General features: G+C 32.6%; 3 protein-coding genes across 5 annotated transcripts in view; 2 read left to right on the top strand and 1 right to left on the bottom strand.

The window, feature by feature from the left end:
• LOC104810993 (protein trichome birefringence-like 16) overlaps nucleotides 1-1,268 on the bottom strand; it is a 3,876-nt gene extending 2,608 nt beyond the window's left edge. For both annotated transcript variants that reach the window (XM_010537505.2, XM_010537503.2), the window contains exons 1-2: nucleotides 1,078-1,268; nucleotides 50-204 (exon numbers count right to left, since the gene is read on the bottom strand). In XM_010537505.2, coding sequence (XP_010535807.1) covers nucleotides 50-203 — 154 coding nt within the window. In that variant the 5' untranslated portion in view covers nucleotide 204; nucleotides 1,078-1,268. The remainder of the gene's footprint in view (nucleotides 1-49; nucleotides 205-1,077) is intronic.
• A 5,995-nt stretch (nucleotides 1,269-7,263) lies between these two features.
• On the top strand, nucleotides 7,264-8,181 carry LOC104810994. The gene has a single exon (XM_010537506.2). It carries the CDS (start codon nucleotides 7,502-7,504, stop codon nucleotides 7,949-7,951), a length of 450 nt encoding a protein of 149 aa, XP_010535808.1. The 5' UTR covers nucleotides 7,264-7,501; the 3' UTR covers nucleotides 7,952-8,181.
• Nucleotides 8,182-14,949: 6,768 nt separating this feature from the next.
• Nucleotides 14,950-16,557, top strand: LOC104810995 (copper transporter 5). Of its 2 annotated transcripts, none has more exons than XM_010537507.2 (2): nucleotides 14,950-15,495; nucleotides 16,273-16,557. In XM_010537507.2, exon 1 carries the CDS (start codon nucleotides 15,037-15,039, stop codon nucleotides 15,466-15,468), a length of 432 nt encoding a protein of 143 aa, XP_010535809.1. In that variant the 5' UTR covers nucleotides 14,950-15,036; the 3' UTR covers nucleotides 15,469-15,495; nucleotides 16,273-16,557. The 2 variants fall into 2 exon arrangements, with proteins under 2 accessions (XP_010535809.1, XP_010535810.1); XM_010537508.2 differs by lacking the exon at nucleotides 16,273-16,557 and adding an exon at nucleotides 16,127-16,266.
• The last annotated feature ends 1,150 nt before the right edge of the window (nucleotides 16,558-17,707 follow it).

A 17,707-nucleotide genomic window follows, 5' to 3' on the forward strand; every position in this document is an offset into this window, starting at 1 on the left:
GGGGGGGGGGGGGGAGAAAAAGTGCTTATTGTTGGAGTTGGAGGTTAACCTGCTTGAAGCTCTATGAAATTGTCCTCGGGAGGGAGAAAGGCCGAAAGAAGCGGAGCTCTATCCCATGTCCATATGAGTATAGTTGCACAAACAAGCACAAAGAGCATAACAGAGAGATCCCGAGCCCTCCGTTTAAAGGCTCCTCTTTTCATCCTATACACAAGCCATCGAAAGGAGTTGTAACATTTCATTTCAATACTAACAGGAAAACATTATTGTACAACAACAACAACAACACGCCTTAATCCCAAGTATACATAGACAAAGCATGAAATGTCGAACTAATGCCTATTACCACTAATCAAATGTAAAAAAAAAAAGGTCAATCCACAGATCCTGTTAGCTCTGCAGTCAGCACAATCTATTCAGAACAGCTACTTGATCAACCAAGAATTCATTTCACAGTGTACCATTGACTGAACCGGGTAAAGATGGACGAATCATATCCCTTCACCAGTCAAGAAAACATCACTATTACCATCTACGGAACCATGTTTTCACACGAAACATGAACTCAGATCTATCTACTGAACCAAAATGCGACCATTAATTGAGAAAGAAAAAAACGTTTCTGGCTTTCGCTGATGAACTGAATCGAAGGGCGCCTGCTGAAACCATTGTCAGTTTTAGTAATCTCCGACTAGCAAAACCCATCTCTGTTTGAACTATAATTGGTATAAAACCCTACCGATCAATCGATTCGATTATTACAACTTCGATCAATCAATCTACGTTGCCTAATCACAAACTCAACATGTCTGGTTCCAAACCCATCCTCAAACAAACTCAATCGCCTTCTCAGCAGCTCCAATCGAGGAAAATCTCATCCATACCCAAAATTCATAACCGACCCAAGAAAAGAAACAACAGAAACCGTTCCCATGATTGAACAAGATCACTCAAATCAGGATAATTTTCCCGTATAACAAAATCAAACAGTGTGATAAAGGAAAAAACTTGTAGATCAGATCGAAACAGTCAATTGCGCATAGAACGCGATTCAAAAATCGGACAACAAAAAAGTACCTCGAATGTGAAATCACGAAACGATTCTGTCCTTCGCAAAGAAACCGCGGCAACAGAAGAGATTTGGGAACCAGCTTGAACTAGGGTTCCGACGATAGATTCTTCTCTCGCCGCTGCTTTTGGTCGGTGATGAAAATCTAAGTCGCCAGAGAGGCCGTACGGAGAGAGGAGATGTGAAGGGGAAAGGTACGGTCGAGAATGGAATTAATATTTATATTTTTTTAAAAGTTAATTGGTTTTAGTAAGTAATTATAGTTAGATTATTAATAATCAAAATTAATTAATTACACAGAGAAGCTACAACTCAGTGTTTGACCAACTGCAACTAGATCCCCTATAATGGTAATATATGTAATACCGTATATTTTTGTAAAATATATGGAGATAATATAAGGTAAAAAAATTAAGAGAACATGAAAATATGGGTGCACTTGCAAAAGGGGGTAAGATCTAATCACTAAAAATACTAACTTAAATTAGAAACTGTAAATTAAGCAATTTATGTATAGCATATGAAGATTTTCATAAATAAATGAATAGTAATGTGTAAAAGATTCGTTGATTTCTAAAAGTTTGTATCGATATTATAAATTTATATTTATGAATAGTAATGTGAATATAATAAGATGTATAATGAAATATTATATATTTATGAGGATAAATGTAATTTGAAATAAAGAGTTTTGTGACATAACAATGGGATGAACATTCTAAGCCTTAGCAGCGGCTTTTTAAGACAAGTCAACAAAGAGATAGAGTTTTATATAGGATATGTACATGTATATAATATGATATGAAACCATTTTACGATATTATAAACTATAAAATTAATAAATAAATTATATGTACCGGTTGTCTGATTTTGTCTTTCGTAGTCCAAAAAGAAATTACAATGCAATACCAAAACCGATAAAGAACCCTAAAAATTTCCAATCACATCAACATCAATCACAACTCTAAATGCAACATGATCTCAAAACCCTAAAAATCACTATCAAATTTGGACCATAACTCATGCCCCCGAACCATAAAATCGCTCATCTATCGTATGAGGTCCAAATAAAAAACAAAAATAATTAAAAAAACGAATAAAAATTAAATAAATAAATGAAAATTTTTGGTAAGAAAGTTTGAAAACAAAATAATCGAACTTAGTCTGGAATTTTTTTAAATAAAAAATTCGAATAAAGAGATAAAAGAAATTGAAATCCTAAATATCCTAATGGAGAGAATACCTCACAAATGTATTACTAAAAACGAAATTTTTACTGTAACAATTGTTATTTATCTGTTGGTTGTATTTTATAAATTTCATAATCTATGTTTTTTTTTAAATGTAAACGAATCTCTTAAAAAAAATGTGCATTTTCTTCTCGTACGTGACGCGCATGTATAAATACGATGGAGTATTTGGTAACGCCAACAATAAAAATATGGTCCTTAGTCTTTAATACAAACCGACGTTTCAACCAACAAGAGCAAATACCATAACGTTTTCTTATAATCTTAAAATAAAATATTTAGTATAAATTTTATATATATATATATATATAAAAGAATCATCTTATTCTATATATACCGTCTTCGTGTACACACGCATGTAACATTTATAAATCTATATGAGTACAGAGAATCGTATCTAAAATCCGAAAGATGCCAATTAAAATTTTAAAATTGTAGTTAATTTTCAGTTAAAACCACGAAAATTATATTATCATTATCTTATAAATTTAGGGTTTGAAGTTTAGAACGGTATATTTTGATATTATCATCGTGGTCAACAATTGTTACTGACATTGTTTATACAAAACTATATATATGTATACATATATATATAATATTATATAATGGAGTCGGGGGAAAGGGATAAGTAGGTGTTCTTATTGGAAAAAAAGACGAAGAAGAAGAAGAAACGGGGAAGACAAGAGTAACTATCATTCATGTTCCAATGTCCCACGCACCACTAGAAGACAAAAAATGACAGCTGTACAATATAAGTTGGTCCGCTTTTATGATACGTCCACAACTTGAGATCTCACTCGTATTATATTGATGGATCATATGTTTTCGTACCACATGCGTGAAATAATTGAAAACCTTTTTTCTATTGTTTTAATATATACATTGACGGACATTTTTTTTATATGATATAATTTTTGCCTCCTGTTATTTTCGGGTTCAATTTTTCTGATTTTATTATAATTATATTTGTTGGATTTACATATTAATTGTCGATCGATTCCATTTCGATATTAAATTTTTTAAAAGTATTTTCATTTTCTTTTGAATTTTTTTATTACCTTATATTTAATTCATATTCATTTGATTTACTTTTACAAAAAATAGTAAATTTCGTATCAAATCCGATTCATTATGTGTTATCTAGTTCGGTTTGTTTTGATTTTATATATCCAATTGATATTGATATATATATATATATATATGTATGGGGAAATATTAAAGAGGAAACATGGATCAAAATGTTGCTCTCATATGAAGGAAGTTGGAGAACGGAACTGTATCGATATGATGTATACAGTTAGGTCTTCTTATTAGTATCGACTTACCATATATTAATCATATATGGAAAAATAATAATCAGATAATTAATTAATCAATACCCTTTTTTCATATATTGAATTCAGTTCAATTCTGTGAAGTGGGTTTCTATTTTGGTTCGTATTTATTCCCTTTTGCTCGTTATTTGTTGTCCCTTGACATATCCAAATTAACTACACCAATTTTATTTTACGTAAATACTAAATTTGTATCCGTATTTATTCATATCACACAATTGATGCAGACGATTAAAATGTTGTTAAATATGATTGTTGTACAAATCTCATAAATATATAAATATTGCCGTTAAATACACGTAGATAAAACTATTACATCAGATAAAATTGTATAAATGATAAATAAAAAAATAAATTATTTGATATTGAAATTATTGGGTATATATACCTAATGCGAATCAAACTCTAGACCTAACAATTTTCTTCTCTTTAATAATTAACACAGATAGATATATATATATATATATATATATATATATATATATATATGATAACTTTCAATCGGGTTTTATTTGTATAACAGTTAGATCAAAAATCTATTTTAGTTCTTTAGATCAATCTTTTACCATTTAGTGCGCTGACCTAAAGCTAAAGGTTAGGAAGATTAACGTGAATGTTCAAAGTTTAATGGGGCCGATTCATAATTGAACATCATTCATGACAACTTGTGGTATATAATTTATTTATTTATTTTAACGGTGGTCAAATATCGTATTATCGTATATATAGAATCGATTTCAGATCTTATAACAGTCCTTCAACCTGAAAACATTTATCGTTATACCATCACCATTCGAATTAAACCTAATTTCTTTTCATTTCATAAATTTGACATAATAAACTACAATTTTTAGGGTCATTTTGAAGAAATATTTAAGAGAGTTCAATATATTGGTAGAGGAAACCCCACATATATAACAAATATGAAAAAAAAAAAAGGTGAAAAGGCATGGATCGAAATGTAGAGATTGGAAGGGAAACGAAATCAAACACGACATCGAGGGATTGTGAATATTATTTTGCCAAGGATATGTCATTTTCAGAGCACAAAATAGCACGTTCCCCTTTGTTTTCATGCCCCGTGACAGTGGCTCTTTATTTTCTATTTATTTCTTTTTTTATTTTATACGGTCAATTTACAATATATATGTCTTTAATGCTTAGAACCCAACGGAAAGTATGTAATTAAAAAAATTAATATCCAATTTTTTTTTATAAAATATGAAATATTGCAAAAAGTAACAGAGCTATACACTGTTAAAAAAAAAATTCTTTGCAGAAATATGACTGCAAAAACACAACATGGCAAACGACCTATAGTGAGTGATTAGAGACCATAACCTTGGTTATATTAAGAGTTTAATTTCTAATTACTTCGGGAAAAAATGAAAAATATAGAATGGTGTTTTCACGATAGCCTTAAATTATTCTTCGTGAATAAAATAGTACTGCTTATTCATCTGATTTGATTAAATTATCTAACTTAATTAAAGTGTTAATTCGTACTGTTATTGAAATTAATCCTACATTAGAGTGATCAACAAATAAGCCGTGGAATTATGTAAGATATATTTACTTTCTTTTTATATAAAAACTATTTCAGAGTTTATATAATAAAAATAAAAATAAAAATCCCATAATTGTATAAAAAAAGCACTGTGTTTGTGTCGTAACAAAAAAAAAAAAGGAAAGCGTTAAAACCGCTAATCACGTTGCATGGTCGGAATATAATTTGATGGAGCAAATACTACGTTAACATTGTCCATGCAAACGCTGTGTGTTGCCAACATTTTCTTGTGCTGTCTGTTGGTGAATGAATAAAATACTGTTTTTGTGTATATACATCGATATTGAAAATGTGGAAATTAATTATAAATAAAAAGAGAACAATGTAAAAAACTAATAAAATATTATCAATTTTGGATATATAATATATATAGGCTCCGATTGAACTTGAACTTTTCATCGATCGACAAGCTTACCGATACGCTAATGGAAGATTGAAAATTAGGGTTTGGTGAATGAAGGGCAAATTATTGTCATGGGGCTGATTTCGTTTATTCTTGCGTTGGTCCCTCCCTGCCTTCGGGACCAAACACAAACTGTTATGGTTCGAATGGGTCACTTTCAATTTCATAATAAAATTTTCTACATCCAAATTAATAAATTGTACTATATAATTTATTTGCCTTTATGACTTGGTTTGACTCATTTATAAGATGATGGCACATCCAACTTGTTCATTCTAGATTTGAAATATATTGTTTATTACATTCTAGATGTGGCAGAACACATCACAAAACTCTAACTAAAACTATATATATATTATACCAAGTTTAAAGTATAGGGTTTTTAGTATAAGATAGTTTATGGTTTTTTAATTTATTACTGAAACTAATTATCTAAAATTTAGTTTATTCATTATTTATTAATGTCATTAAAAAACAAAAAAACATCAACTATGTAATTTATTAAAAACAATCTTCATTTTAAAATTATTATAAAATATCATTAAATATTAGTTTTTATAAAAAAAAATCATCAACTACTTAAATTACTAAAAAACTATTTTATTTTAAATTTATTATAAACATATAAAATTTTGAAAAAAAATCATCAAATATCTAACTAGTTACTCAAATAAAACTTATATTTTAATTGGTCGATTTATACAAGATTATATCTAAAAATCCATATTTTTAGTTTACTTTAAAAATATATATTATCTTTTGCATAATTAATTTATATGTAAATTATACAATTTTTATAAAAATCAAATTGATAGTTCACAGTATTTGAAATATATATTGATATATGATAAATTTAAATATAATATTCGTAATCAATCAAATATATTTAATTTTAAATATAATATTTGTATTTAAATTTGTTATGTAAAGGATGATGTATGTAATTATTCATACAAATTTTAAATATCATAAAATGATATATATATATATATATAAGTTTTTAGTGTAAATTTTAGAATAGTATAATTTATATATGTTTTTTATAAAAAATTTATAGATTTTTATAATAAAGGTCTCGGGAAGAGCTATTATATTTAAAATATATTTTTTTAATAATTTAGATAGTTATTGATTTTTTTTATTAAAATTAATAGTTGATTATTAATTTTTTTAAAATAAATTATAGAATTAATAAGTAGTTGATTTTTTATAATAATTTTAAATATAAGATTTTGATATAAATAAAATAGTTGATAGATTTTGTTGGATTTATCTCTACTTTCAATAGAACTACAAATACTAGATCGTCTTTCAATTTAAATTCAATTGATATTTCCAATATATATCTAAACTTCTCTAATTGTCTTAGTTTATAAACAAATATTATATATATAATACATAGATAAATATGTACATGTTTATCCTTTCCCCTTATATTTTTGAAACGAAAAAAGTAAATTATGTGATATCGACACAAAGTTCCACAACCAACTTATTATTATTTATTTACACACACGAAAAAAGTAAATTATGTATATACATATTACTCTAGTTTAACAATTTATATATATTTTTTAATAATTATCCATCCACACCCACATGCTAAAAATTTAGAAACAAACAAAAAGGTTCTTCGACATTATCTCTCTCCCACATGAATCCAAATCTATCTCCAACCTCACATTTGTTAGACCTCTACTTACAATTAAACACTCTCATATACACTTTTAATTTTATTTCTCTCGGATATATTCATGTGTTTAATACATATATATATACACACACACACATAGATATCTCTCTGACAAAACCTTAATAGCCAGAGAGACCATAAGCGAAACCATCTCTTCTCTTTGCTCTCTCTCTCTCTACGCAGCAATGGTGACCGACACACAATCAAGAACGACGCAGTCTGCGGCAGTGGAGGTGGTCACGTGCGACACGTGCGGATTTACGGAGGAGTGTACTGTTCCGTACATCCGGCGTGTCCGCGACCACCACAACGGCAAGTGGCTATGCGGTCTCTGTGCGGAGGCCGTCAAGGACGAGGTTGTCCGATCGCCGATGAGAATCTCCGTAGACGAAGCTGTTAGACGTCACTCCTCCTTCTTCCACAGCTTCCGGCACGGCGGCGCCATCGAAAAAGATCCGATCTCTGCCATGGGACGAATTCTCCGGCGATGCCTCGAAGGGTCCATCAGAACCTCCGCGAGGACGAACTCGACCAGTTCCTTGCCGGAAATCTCCGCCGTGGATTCTCCGGCAGGGGAATCGTCGCCGTCGCTCCTCCGGTCTGGGAGCTGCTTCTCCTCTCTGTCCACTAGATGACTTTTCTGTTAGTTTTTTTTGGGTTTAATCGTCAATTATTTTTGTTAATTAGATTACCATTTAGAAGAAGGTGTGGGATCCGAGGAAGTGTTCCTATGACGTTCGCTACCCTTTTTCTAGTATTGAAAATTAATTGCAATGGGTTCGTGAAAAAGGGTCACTGTGTTTTTTTTTAGCGTTTAATAATTATTGAAATTAATCAATGTCGTATTATTTTCGCTTTATAATAAAATTCCCTACATGGACCACTTGTAGTACAATATATACATAGTACGGTGACTAGAGGTAGACTCATATCGGATATCGAATTGTTTTCCGTACTCGATCTCAATCTCGTCTTCTCGGGTTCAATGGCATCATCCGGTCTCGGTCTCGGGGTCAGAATGCAGTGAAGTTGTGAGAGGAGGCAACTCGAGGGGAAGAGACTCGGCCGAGAGAGCGGGCCGTGAGACTCGCGAACATATCGAAAGAGAGAGTTAAAAAGAGAAGAGACCGAGAAGATATATAGAGATTCAAAGACGTATTTGGTGCAACGAACGAAATCGCGAATCTCCATCCTTCAACTCAAAACCCTAAATCTAGTTTTTTTTTATAAATAAATTGGACAAAAAAAAATAACCTTGAAATATAATCGCACCGCACATTTTGTCGCGCGTTTATATGTCGCCTCCTTTCCGTGTCTTGTCCTCACGTACCTCCCGACCTCGTAGTCTCGTCGCATCCTCACCCTCTCCCCTTGGCTCGAAAAATGATTGTGTAATACATATAATTATTAGAGATATATACAAATCTCTTATATTTTATCTTATTGTATAGATAAACTCGAATTTGAATATATATATATATATAATATTAATGTATTTTTTCAAAAAGTTTGGGATTTTTTACGAGACTATAAGTGTATGTTCGAATTTCAGTTAAGCATACGTGCTATAATGCAACTTCTGTTTTCTTAAAAAACAAAATAAATATTTATTAAATATTAAACTCTAGTTTTTTTTTTATTTCATATTTTTTATGAGCTTTTTAATAAAAAAAATTGATTTTTTTATATTTTAAAAAATTAAAGCTATTCAAATGTTAGAAACACAAATCGGCACAAAATAGGTTGAGTATGATTGGGTAGTCTTTTCAAGTTGTTGAGTAATGGGGACATTCTACAATCAAATGATTGGTTCTTTGAATTCATCGACATGATTATATGAATTGAATTTAAATAAATCTTAAAATTGGATGTTTGATACTTTTTCCCAGGCATAATTATTCGGGCTTTTTTATTATTAATTTGTATACAACGAAACATATATATATGAATTTATTTTCCTTGATCTTTTTAATTCTTCTTCTTCTTATATTAACCTTGATCTGATTGTGACCTTATAAAACAGCTTTAATCCCACTTGATATTCACGTATTGCTTAATTTCCATTATTTTAATATTCAATCAATTTCTAATTCCTCTAAATATTATTATACATACATATTAGATTCGATTTCGCAGACCAAAAATAATTTTATTCTGTTCTTTTATAATTCGTAACGTGAATTGTAAACGCAGTAGGAATGTATACATATATATATATATATATATATCATAAATTCCTCGAGAACGGGTTTTCCATTTTAGGCGAAACCAATGACAAAAAGGAATGGTCCGACTTTTCTTCTCCGTCATATAAAGTAACTTGTTTCGATTGAAATTTATATTCGTCCCATTCAAATTATTTTTTAAAATAAAAATATTATGCGAATATAATCTGTCTACCATATGAATAACTGATATTTGCTAATTTAATCCATGTTTTAGTCATCAAAATATTTAATTAAAAATCAAGATATATAATATACAGGGGTAATAACAAATCAGGTTGTATATATATTCGAATTAATATAACATTTGTAATAATTAATAAGGTTTTGGTTCATAATTAGTCCGACTGTGTAACTAAAACAAAACACTATATAAATATGTCACAAATAAATCAATAAAATTCCATCTATGTAATATTTTGATCTTTAACTTAAACAAAAATATTAAACCGTATAATTTTAAAACTTTTTTTTTTATAACGTAGGATCCCTAGCTACTATCATTCGGGCGCGCTGACTAGGTAAACCTCCGATCCGGGAACAACCTTTGTATATGGATCATATAAACCCAGAAATTACCTCCCTCCCCACCAAACAGGAATCGAACATTCAACCTCAAGATGTAGTTACCTCCTACCTCAAACTTGATCACTCGTTCACGATCTGTTGGGTAGTATAATTTTAAAACTTTACTATGCCCCCACTGTTTTGGTTTATAATTTAAAGTACTTACATCAGAATAATAATGCTAAATAATTTTAGAAAATTTATAAAAATTCAAAAGTTGTGGGTCACAAATGTGAGAGAGCCAATTATATAGGTTATGACAGATCATCAATATATATATATATATGTATACGATAGATCTAGAATAATAAAAAATATATATCTGTGTAATCAAGTACGTACTACTTAATTAAATTAGTTCTTACAAATTAATATTAATTTAATATATATAAACCTAAGAAGATCAGATTAGTGCTATTTATTTTTATCTTATTAATAAGCATATATATATATATATATAGAAACGAGTAAGTATGCGTATGTATGGGGCATGGAGATGAAGCAAGTTGGCTTTGTCACAGGACACAAGCACGAGTGGTACGTTACGTTTTCACATCACTTCCGGATATTATATGTCTTCGTTTCATGTGGGGCCCTTTCCCTTTGTCCGCCCACTTGTCCTCTGTTTCCATTTCCATCTTTTTTCATTTATTTATTTATTTATTTGAAAAAAATAGTCTTCTGCTGTTTTCGAAATTTTATCCACGAGATCAAAACGAAATATAATTTATCCATTTAGAAGAATCATGACATCGATTATATTATATGTTAATTTATATCCTTCATATATGAGTTAAAAGACTGATAAAAAGAAACAGAAACAATCTTAAAGTTTATTATTTTTCATAAAATTAAAAAAACAATTAAAGTTTATATTTGTAGAAAACTATTTTAATACTACTTTCAAAATTTACCTCTTGAAAAAAGAAGAAATATACGTAGAATTAATTCCAACCAAATCAGTCCAAACCGCTACAAATTCATTAATTTTGAATTAAAATCAGACCAACCCTTTTTATGAAACAAAACTTAAAAATCCTAAACAAAATCACAAAAAAAAAGCAACCCATTCCATTGTATGTATAACAAAAAGCCCAGTGGGCCGTAATATAATAAAGCCCATTAATAGGAATTGTCATTTCCAAGGCATATCTTCTTCTCTTTTGCAGTCTTCTCTCAGCGATCAGTTCAAAACCAATCGACGATCGAACCCAGAGAAAAAATTCGTCGAAGATGATAAAGATGACCTTCTAGTGGGACAAGAAAGTGATCATTCTCTTCGATTTCTGGAGTGCAGATTCATGGCTCAGTTACTTCATCACCTTGCTTGCTTGCTTCCTCTTCTCCGTTGCCGACTCCTCTCCCTCTCCTTCTTCCGCCATCATCCGCCGTATTCCGTTGTCGGAACTCCTCTGATCCCTAAATCCTCTGATTCAGTCGCCAGATCCGTCGTCAGGACCGCGTCGGCGATGCATTTCGGCGTCAACGCCGCGATCGGGTATTTGCTTATGCTCACGGTGATGTCCTTCAACGCCGGCGTTTTCGTTGCGGTTCTCCTTCAGATCCACCGGCGATTTAGCTTCTCCGGTGATCGACGCCGTGGATCCGCCGCGGTGCCTCGTGCGGTCAAGTAGTTTTTGAAATCATCAGGTTTGGGCTACTTCCTTATTCAGCCGTCTCCTTGTATATGTATGTGTGTATATGTAGCGGTGTCTGTATAGTCTGAACAAGTTTCCATTATGATTTTTGAAAATCAATAGATTTAGGTTACTGTTTTAGTTAATAAATTTCTTAGATTTTTACAATAGATTTTCGATCGCAGATACGTATACTCGTCGGTATACTTGCATATAATACGTACATTTTTCATTTTCTGTTGTATACAAAATTTACTTTCTAAAACAAATATATGAAATTCAATGCAAATATTGCATGTTACGATACGAATACAAGGATCGTATATAAACACAAGGGTACGAAAAACCATGCAAAATATATGAAAAATAATATATATGGGAATATTAAATAAAATCTAAAAAAAGCATAATGTTATGTGACAATGGATTTCAATAAAATGTTTATACAAATTAATGCGATATGTTAATATATAGTAAGAAGTAAGTGAATCCACGTTTTTAAAGAATTAATACAAGTTTATGGTACTATATTTTGCTAACATCCAAAAATCAACCAAAAAAAAAAAAAATTGGTACGAATCGCAAGCTAATTGAGAGTTCACAACAAAGGTTTTTTTTTTCCAGAAAAAATACAAATAGATATATTATAAATTTATAATTATAATGATAATGGGTGTCATATATAGATATGAAGGATTATCAAAAGGAAATATATAGAGATTAATGGTTTACCTAAGAGTGGATGTTTCCATCTCATTTCTTAAGTTTTTGTTTATAATTTATGTAGGAACAATTAAAATTTATAATTTGAAGAAAACTATTTGAATAATATTTTCAAGATTTGAAAAAAGAATAAATATGTACGTTGAATCAAATCCAACAAATCAGTCCAAACCACCTCAAATTCATTAGCTTTGAATTAAAATCATACCGATTCTTTTTATGAAACAGAACTTACATCACATACAATTCAATTCGAATTTTAAATTTAAGGAGAGAACGTACAATTCAATTCAAATACATGGCTGAATTCCACTCCACATGATATCCAATAAAAAAAAAGGGCTAACAAAATAAATAAATAAATAAATAAATATCAATCCACGTATATATAACAAAAAAGAAGCCCATTGGGCCGTAATATTAGACAATTAAACTGCAATATAAGCCCATAAAGAGGCCTGCTTCTCATTTCGAAGACCCCTTCTTCTCTTTGACCAAAAAAAAAAAACAATTCAAAGTCGTCTTCTCTTGCCGATAAAAAAACTGAGACGATCGGACCAGAGATTTTTTTTTTCTGGACCAGAGAAAATTTCGTCGAAGAAGATGGATATTATCTTCTACTTGGGCGAGAAATTGTCCATTCTCTCCGATTCATGGCTCAGTTACTTTCTCACCCTGCTTGCTTGCTTCCTCTTCTACGCTTTCTTCAAATACATGGAGGATCACCGTCGCCGTATCCATCGTCAGGACCGTGTCGACGACGAATTTCGGCATCGACACGGCGATTGGGTAGGTGGTGATACTCGAGGTGATGTCCTTCAACGCCATCAGGACCGTGTTCTCGACGAATTTGAGCGTCAACCCGGCGATCGGGTAGGTGGTGATGACGTCATTCAACGTTGGTTCCATCGTCAGGACCGTATCGACAACGCTTTCCGGCGTCACCACGACGATCGGGTACTTGATGATGCTCGAGGTGATGTCTTTCAACGCCATATCCATCGTCAGGACCGTGTTGACTACGAATTTCGGCCTCGATACGGCGATTGGGTAGGTGGTCATGCTCGAGGTGATGTCCTTCAACGTCGTCAGGACCGTGTTGTTGGCGAATTTTGGCGTCAACGCGGCGATCGAGTAGGTGGTGATGTCCTTCAACGTCGGTTCCATCGCCAGGACCGTATCGACAACGCTTTCCGGCGTCACCGCGGCAATCGTGTAGGTGCCGATGGCTTCGGTGACGCACGGCGGATCCATCGTCAGGACCGTGTCAACGATGCATTCCAGTGGCAAGGCGGCGATCGGGTAGGTGCTGATGTCCTTCAACGCCAGGTCCATCGCCAGGACCGTGTCAAGGAAGCATTTATGCTTCAACCCCTCAATCGGGTAGTTGCTGATAACCATCGTCGGGACCAAATCCATGATCGGGTACTTGCTGATGCTCGAGGCTATGTGCTTCAACGCCAGATCCATCCTCCGGCCCGTGTCGACGACGCATTTCTGCGTCAACTCCGCTATCGGGCACATGCCGAAGCCCGCGTCGACGGCCGGCTACTTAAAGTTGAGATCGGAATGCGATTCATCTTAATGGTTGATCAACTCGGTGGATCCGCCACGATGACTGGTGCAGCGGTCAAGTAGTTTTTGAAATCTATCAGGTTCGGGACCCTTGATTGTTCAGTCTTTGTACATGCATACGTGTGTATGTATATATATATATATATATAGCGGCGTCAGCTTATAGTCGTCTCCTTGTATCTGAACCAGTTTTCGTTATGGTTTCTGGAAATCTTTACTATTAGTGTAAACATTTCTAATGAGTACGAGAAATCCATGCGATGTAGGAAAGAAAATAAAATCTAAAACAACAAAATGTATTCTATTAATATGGATTTTAGTTACAAAGCAAATTCAACCGGTAAAAAAAAGGGAATAAAGCTTTTTTCCAAATCCCAATTCTGACTCTTGGAGAATGCCATTCAGTTAAGACTGACGAGAGATATAATCAGATAAAAAATCTAGCGAATTTTTAGATTATTATAAAAAAATATAGATTTTAGTTCAAAAATTTAGATTACTAAATTTTTTTTGTTTACCAATCCAGAATGAGATTTGCAAAGAAAGATGTGATGATTGACTTCAATAAATGTTTATGTAAATTAATGCCACATGTTAATGTATGGTAAGAAGCAAGTGAATCTACCTTTTTAAAGAACTAATACAAAGCTTATGGTATTATATTTTTCAACCATCCAAAAATCGGTACAAATCGCAAACTCATTGAGAGTTCACAACAAAAGTTGTTTTTTTTTTCAGAAAAAATTACAAATAGATGTATTATAAATTTTCCTAAATGTTATAATTTATCGTACGTTTTTGTTCATAGGCCGTTTAGCCCATTGGGCCGAACATTAAGCCCACAAAAGGTTATCCATTTCAGTATACGTATACATATATGCCGTAGACAACCGTAGAGAGAGAAATCTTCTCATCCCGAACTTTCGATCTTCTTCTTTCGGTGCTCATCGTCTCCTCTCTCATCGACAGGCAAAAAACGAAACCCTAGCGAAGATGATGCACATGACCTTCTACTGGGGCAAGAAAGTGACCCTTCTCTTCGATTTCTGGAGGACGGATTCATGGCTCAGCTACTTCCTCACCTTGCTCGCTTGCTTCCTCTTCTCCGCCTTCTACCAATACATGGAGGATCGCCGTCTCCGATTCAAGTCCCTCGCTGCCTATCGCCCTCCGCCGTCCTCCTCGACAGCTCCTCTCATCCCCAAACCCGCCGGATCCGGGCCCAGATCCACCGCTAGGGCGGCGTCGACGCTGCTCTTCGGCGTCAACGCCGCGATCGGGTACATGCTGATGCTCGCGGTGATGTCCTTCAACGGCGGCGTTTTCATCGCGGTGGTCGTTGGGTTGACCGTCGGATACCTCGTGTTCAGGTCCGGCGATGACGGCGGCGATGCGGCGGCGGAGAATCCATGCGCTTGTGCTTGATCCTTTCTCCGGTGGAAAGCCCTAGAGGTATGTCGATGCTTGCGATTCAGGATACGGGTTGTGATGTGAAATCGAGTATGGATCTGAGGATGTTTGTGAAGTCTTGTGTGATAAATCTTCTCTGTTCGTTTGAACTCCACGAATACCTGAAATCTGTGTAGTGTGAAATGATCGAATCTAAATAAACCAACGATTATCCAATGCAGAAACATATATTATAGTTTCCGAATTCTCCTGATTGATTGATAAAACTCCCAAAAAAGTATTGTTAGATTGATTTGTTCATGAGTATAGGTACAAATGCCACAATATGTTGATTTAAATTCCAAAGAATTATGGAGCTTTTTTCATGTTTGGATAAATGTATTCATTTTCACAATGTGTTTTTCGCCAATTCAGCAGCACATTGATCTCTTGCTTGAGCATGTTCGCTTGATCACGACATTAGTTGTCTTTTTTCGAAGTCTTCACATTTCCAAAGCTTTTGGAGCTTATCCAAATGGGGATTTTGTTATGTTACTACGACCTTAGGTCTAATGGCTTTCTCGGAGTTAATCTATAGGGATGCATTTTCGGGTTATATTCCTTCCGTGTGCTAGTTTTAGTCGAGGATTTCTACAATGTGACCCATTATGTTAAAAACTCGTGTTTTCTGTAGTCGGATACATAGCTAGATTACCCCAGAAAAAACCTCGGCTAGGGTTCTTGAAGGTTTGGAATGTCGTCGAAAAACGAATTTGGACTTTGGTTTCCGAGGTTTTCTAGAGATTGAATGATGTTTTCTTCGCTCTTTTGTCGGGGTAGAGGAAATTCAACAAAAGGGCATTGCTTTCTCGATAGCGCTTTCTCGGGCGAGATCTTCTCGCGGCTCGGGTCTTGAAGAATCATCCGACATCTTCAGCAGTGGAAACTCTACGAATGTTGGTTTTGTTTGCTTGATAAGTTGCTTAGAAGATTAGGTTGTATGATATCCAACTAGTTTGCTCCCTTGGAATAAATTTCACGCTATGTATTAATAACTCTTTATTTACGCATTTTATTTGAATTGAACCGTATCATTCAAATTTTAAAGAAACAGATATTATTATATGAAGTGAAATTATATCAGCAGCTTGTGGATTCACCATGGATAAACGTAAAGATGGTTCTTGAATAAAACTAGCCCTTGGAAAATCTAACTGTAAATTGAGTAGCGATCGATGATTTTATAAATATGGATAAAAACTATAGATGTATTTTTAATTAATTTTTTTTTACATTCACCCGTTGTTCGTCCATGGTACAACCCAAATCCAAAACCCGATATTTGAATAACGTTCCTTGCCAGATCCGATCTCAATCTGACATCGTCAGAATATTCACCCGTGACTTGGAGTGGTCTGGTCCTTTATTGATTTGGACAAATAAGTTAATTTGTAAGCTTGAAATCATTTTAGAGAGCTTGTTTTTGTTTTGAGGAAGTTTTGTAAAATATATTTAAAGAAAAATCGTATATAAATATTTGAATTTTTACAAAAATCCCATATAAATATCTGTATTATAAAATTTTTATATAAATATTTGAATTTTTCTAAAATCCTATATAAATATCTAGACTTCTAAAAAACTCCCAAATAAATCCAAAATAAATCCAAAATATGTTAATAATATCATCTATTTTATTTGAAAAATATATAAAATTTGTATTTATTTGAATTTTTTTTAAAATCTAGGTATTTATATAGAATTTTTAAAAGTTTAGCATGGAAGTTTTATAGTTCAGGTATTTATATGAGATTTTTGTAAAAGTTCAGGTATTTATATGTTATTTTTTCTGTATTTAAATATTTGTATTTAAATATTTGAATTTGTATAAGTATAACGTTTGAAATTTATTGAATTACGGAAAGGGAAATTTGTTATTGCATTTAGAAGAATATAGAAAAATTGAGAGGAGAGGCCATTTTGATAAGGGCTGTGTGAATTTGCTTGTGGGGCAAAATGCCATCAACCATATCGTAGTAGTCATTGAGCGATGTGACCTTTCTAAAAAAATGGAATAAATCCCTTTTATAAACCTAAATTTTAAATCCAACCCTTTGGAGTTTTGACATTACTTGAATTAAAATTAAATCCAATATTATTTTAATTATCTTTAATTAATAAAAACATGTGATTCTACTACTTGTGCTTAAACCTTGAACAGAACATCGCATTCATTGTTTTGTAACTTGAGGAGTACTACTGTTGGATGCGATCT

This window comes from Tarenaya hassleriana, unplaced genomic scaffold (genome assembly GCF_000463585.1).
Source record: "Tarenaya hassleriana unplaced genomic scaffold, ASM46358v1 Cleome19, whole genome shotgun sequence".
Taxonomy (NCBI): domain Eukaryota; kingdom Viridiplantae; phylum Streptophyta; class Magnoliopsida; order Brassicales; family Cleomaceae; genus Tarenaya; species Tarenaya hassleriana.

Coding starts and splice junctions, on each gene's coding strand:
- LOC104810994 (XM_010537506.2), top strand. CDS start 7,502: ATGGTGACCGACACACAATCAAGAACGACGCAGTCTGCGGCAGTGGAG.
- LOC104810995 (XM_010537507.2), top strand. CDS start 15,037: ATGATGCACATGACCTTCTACTGGGGCAAGAAAGTGACCCTTCTCTTC.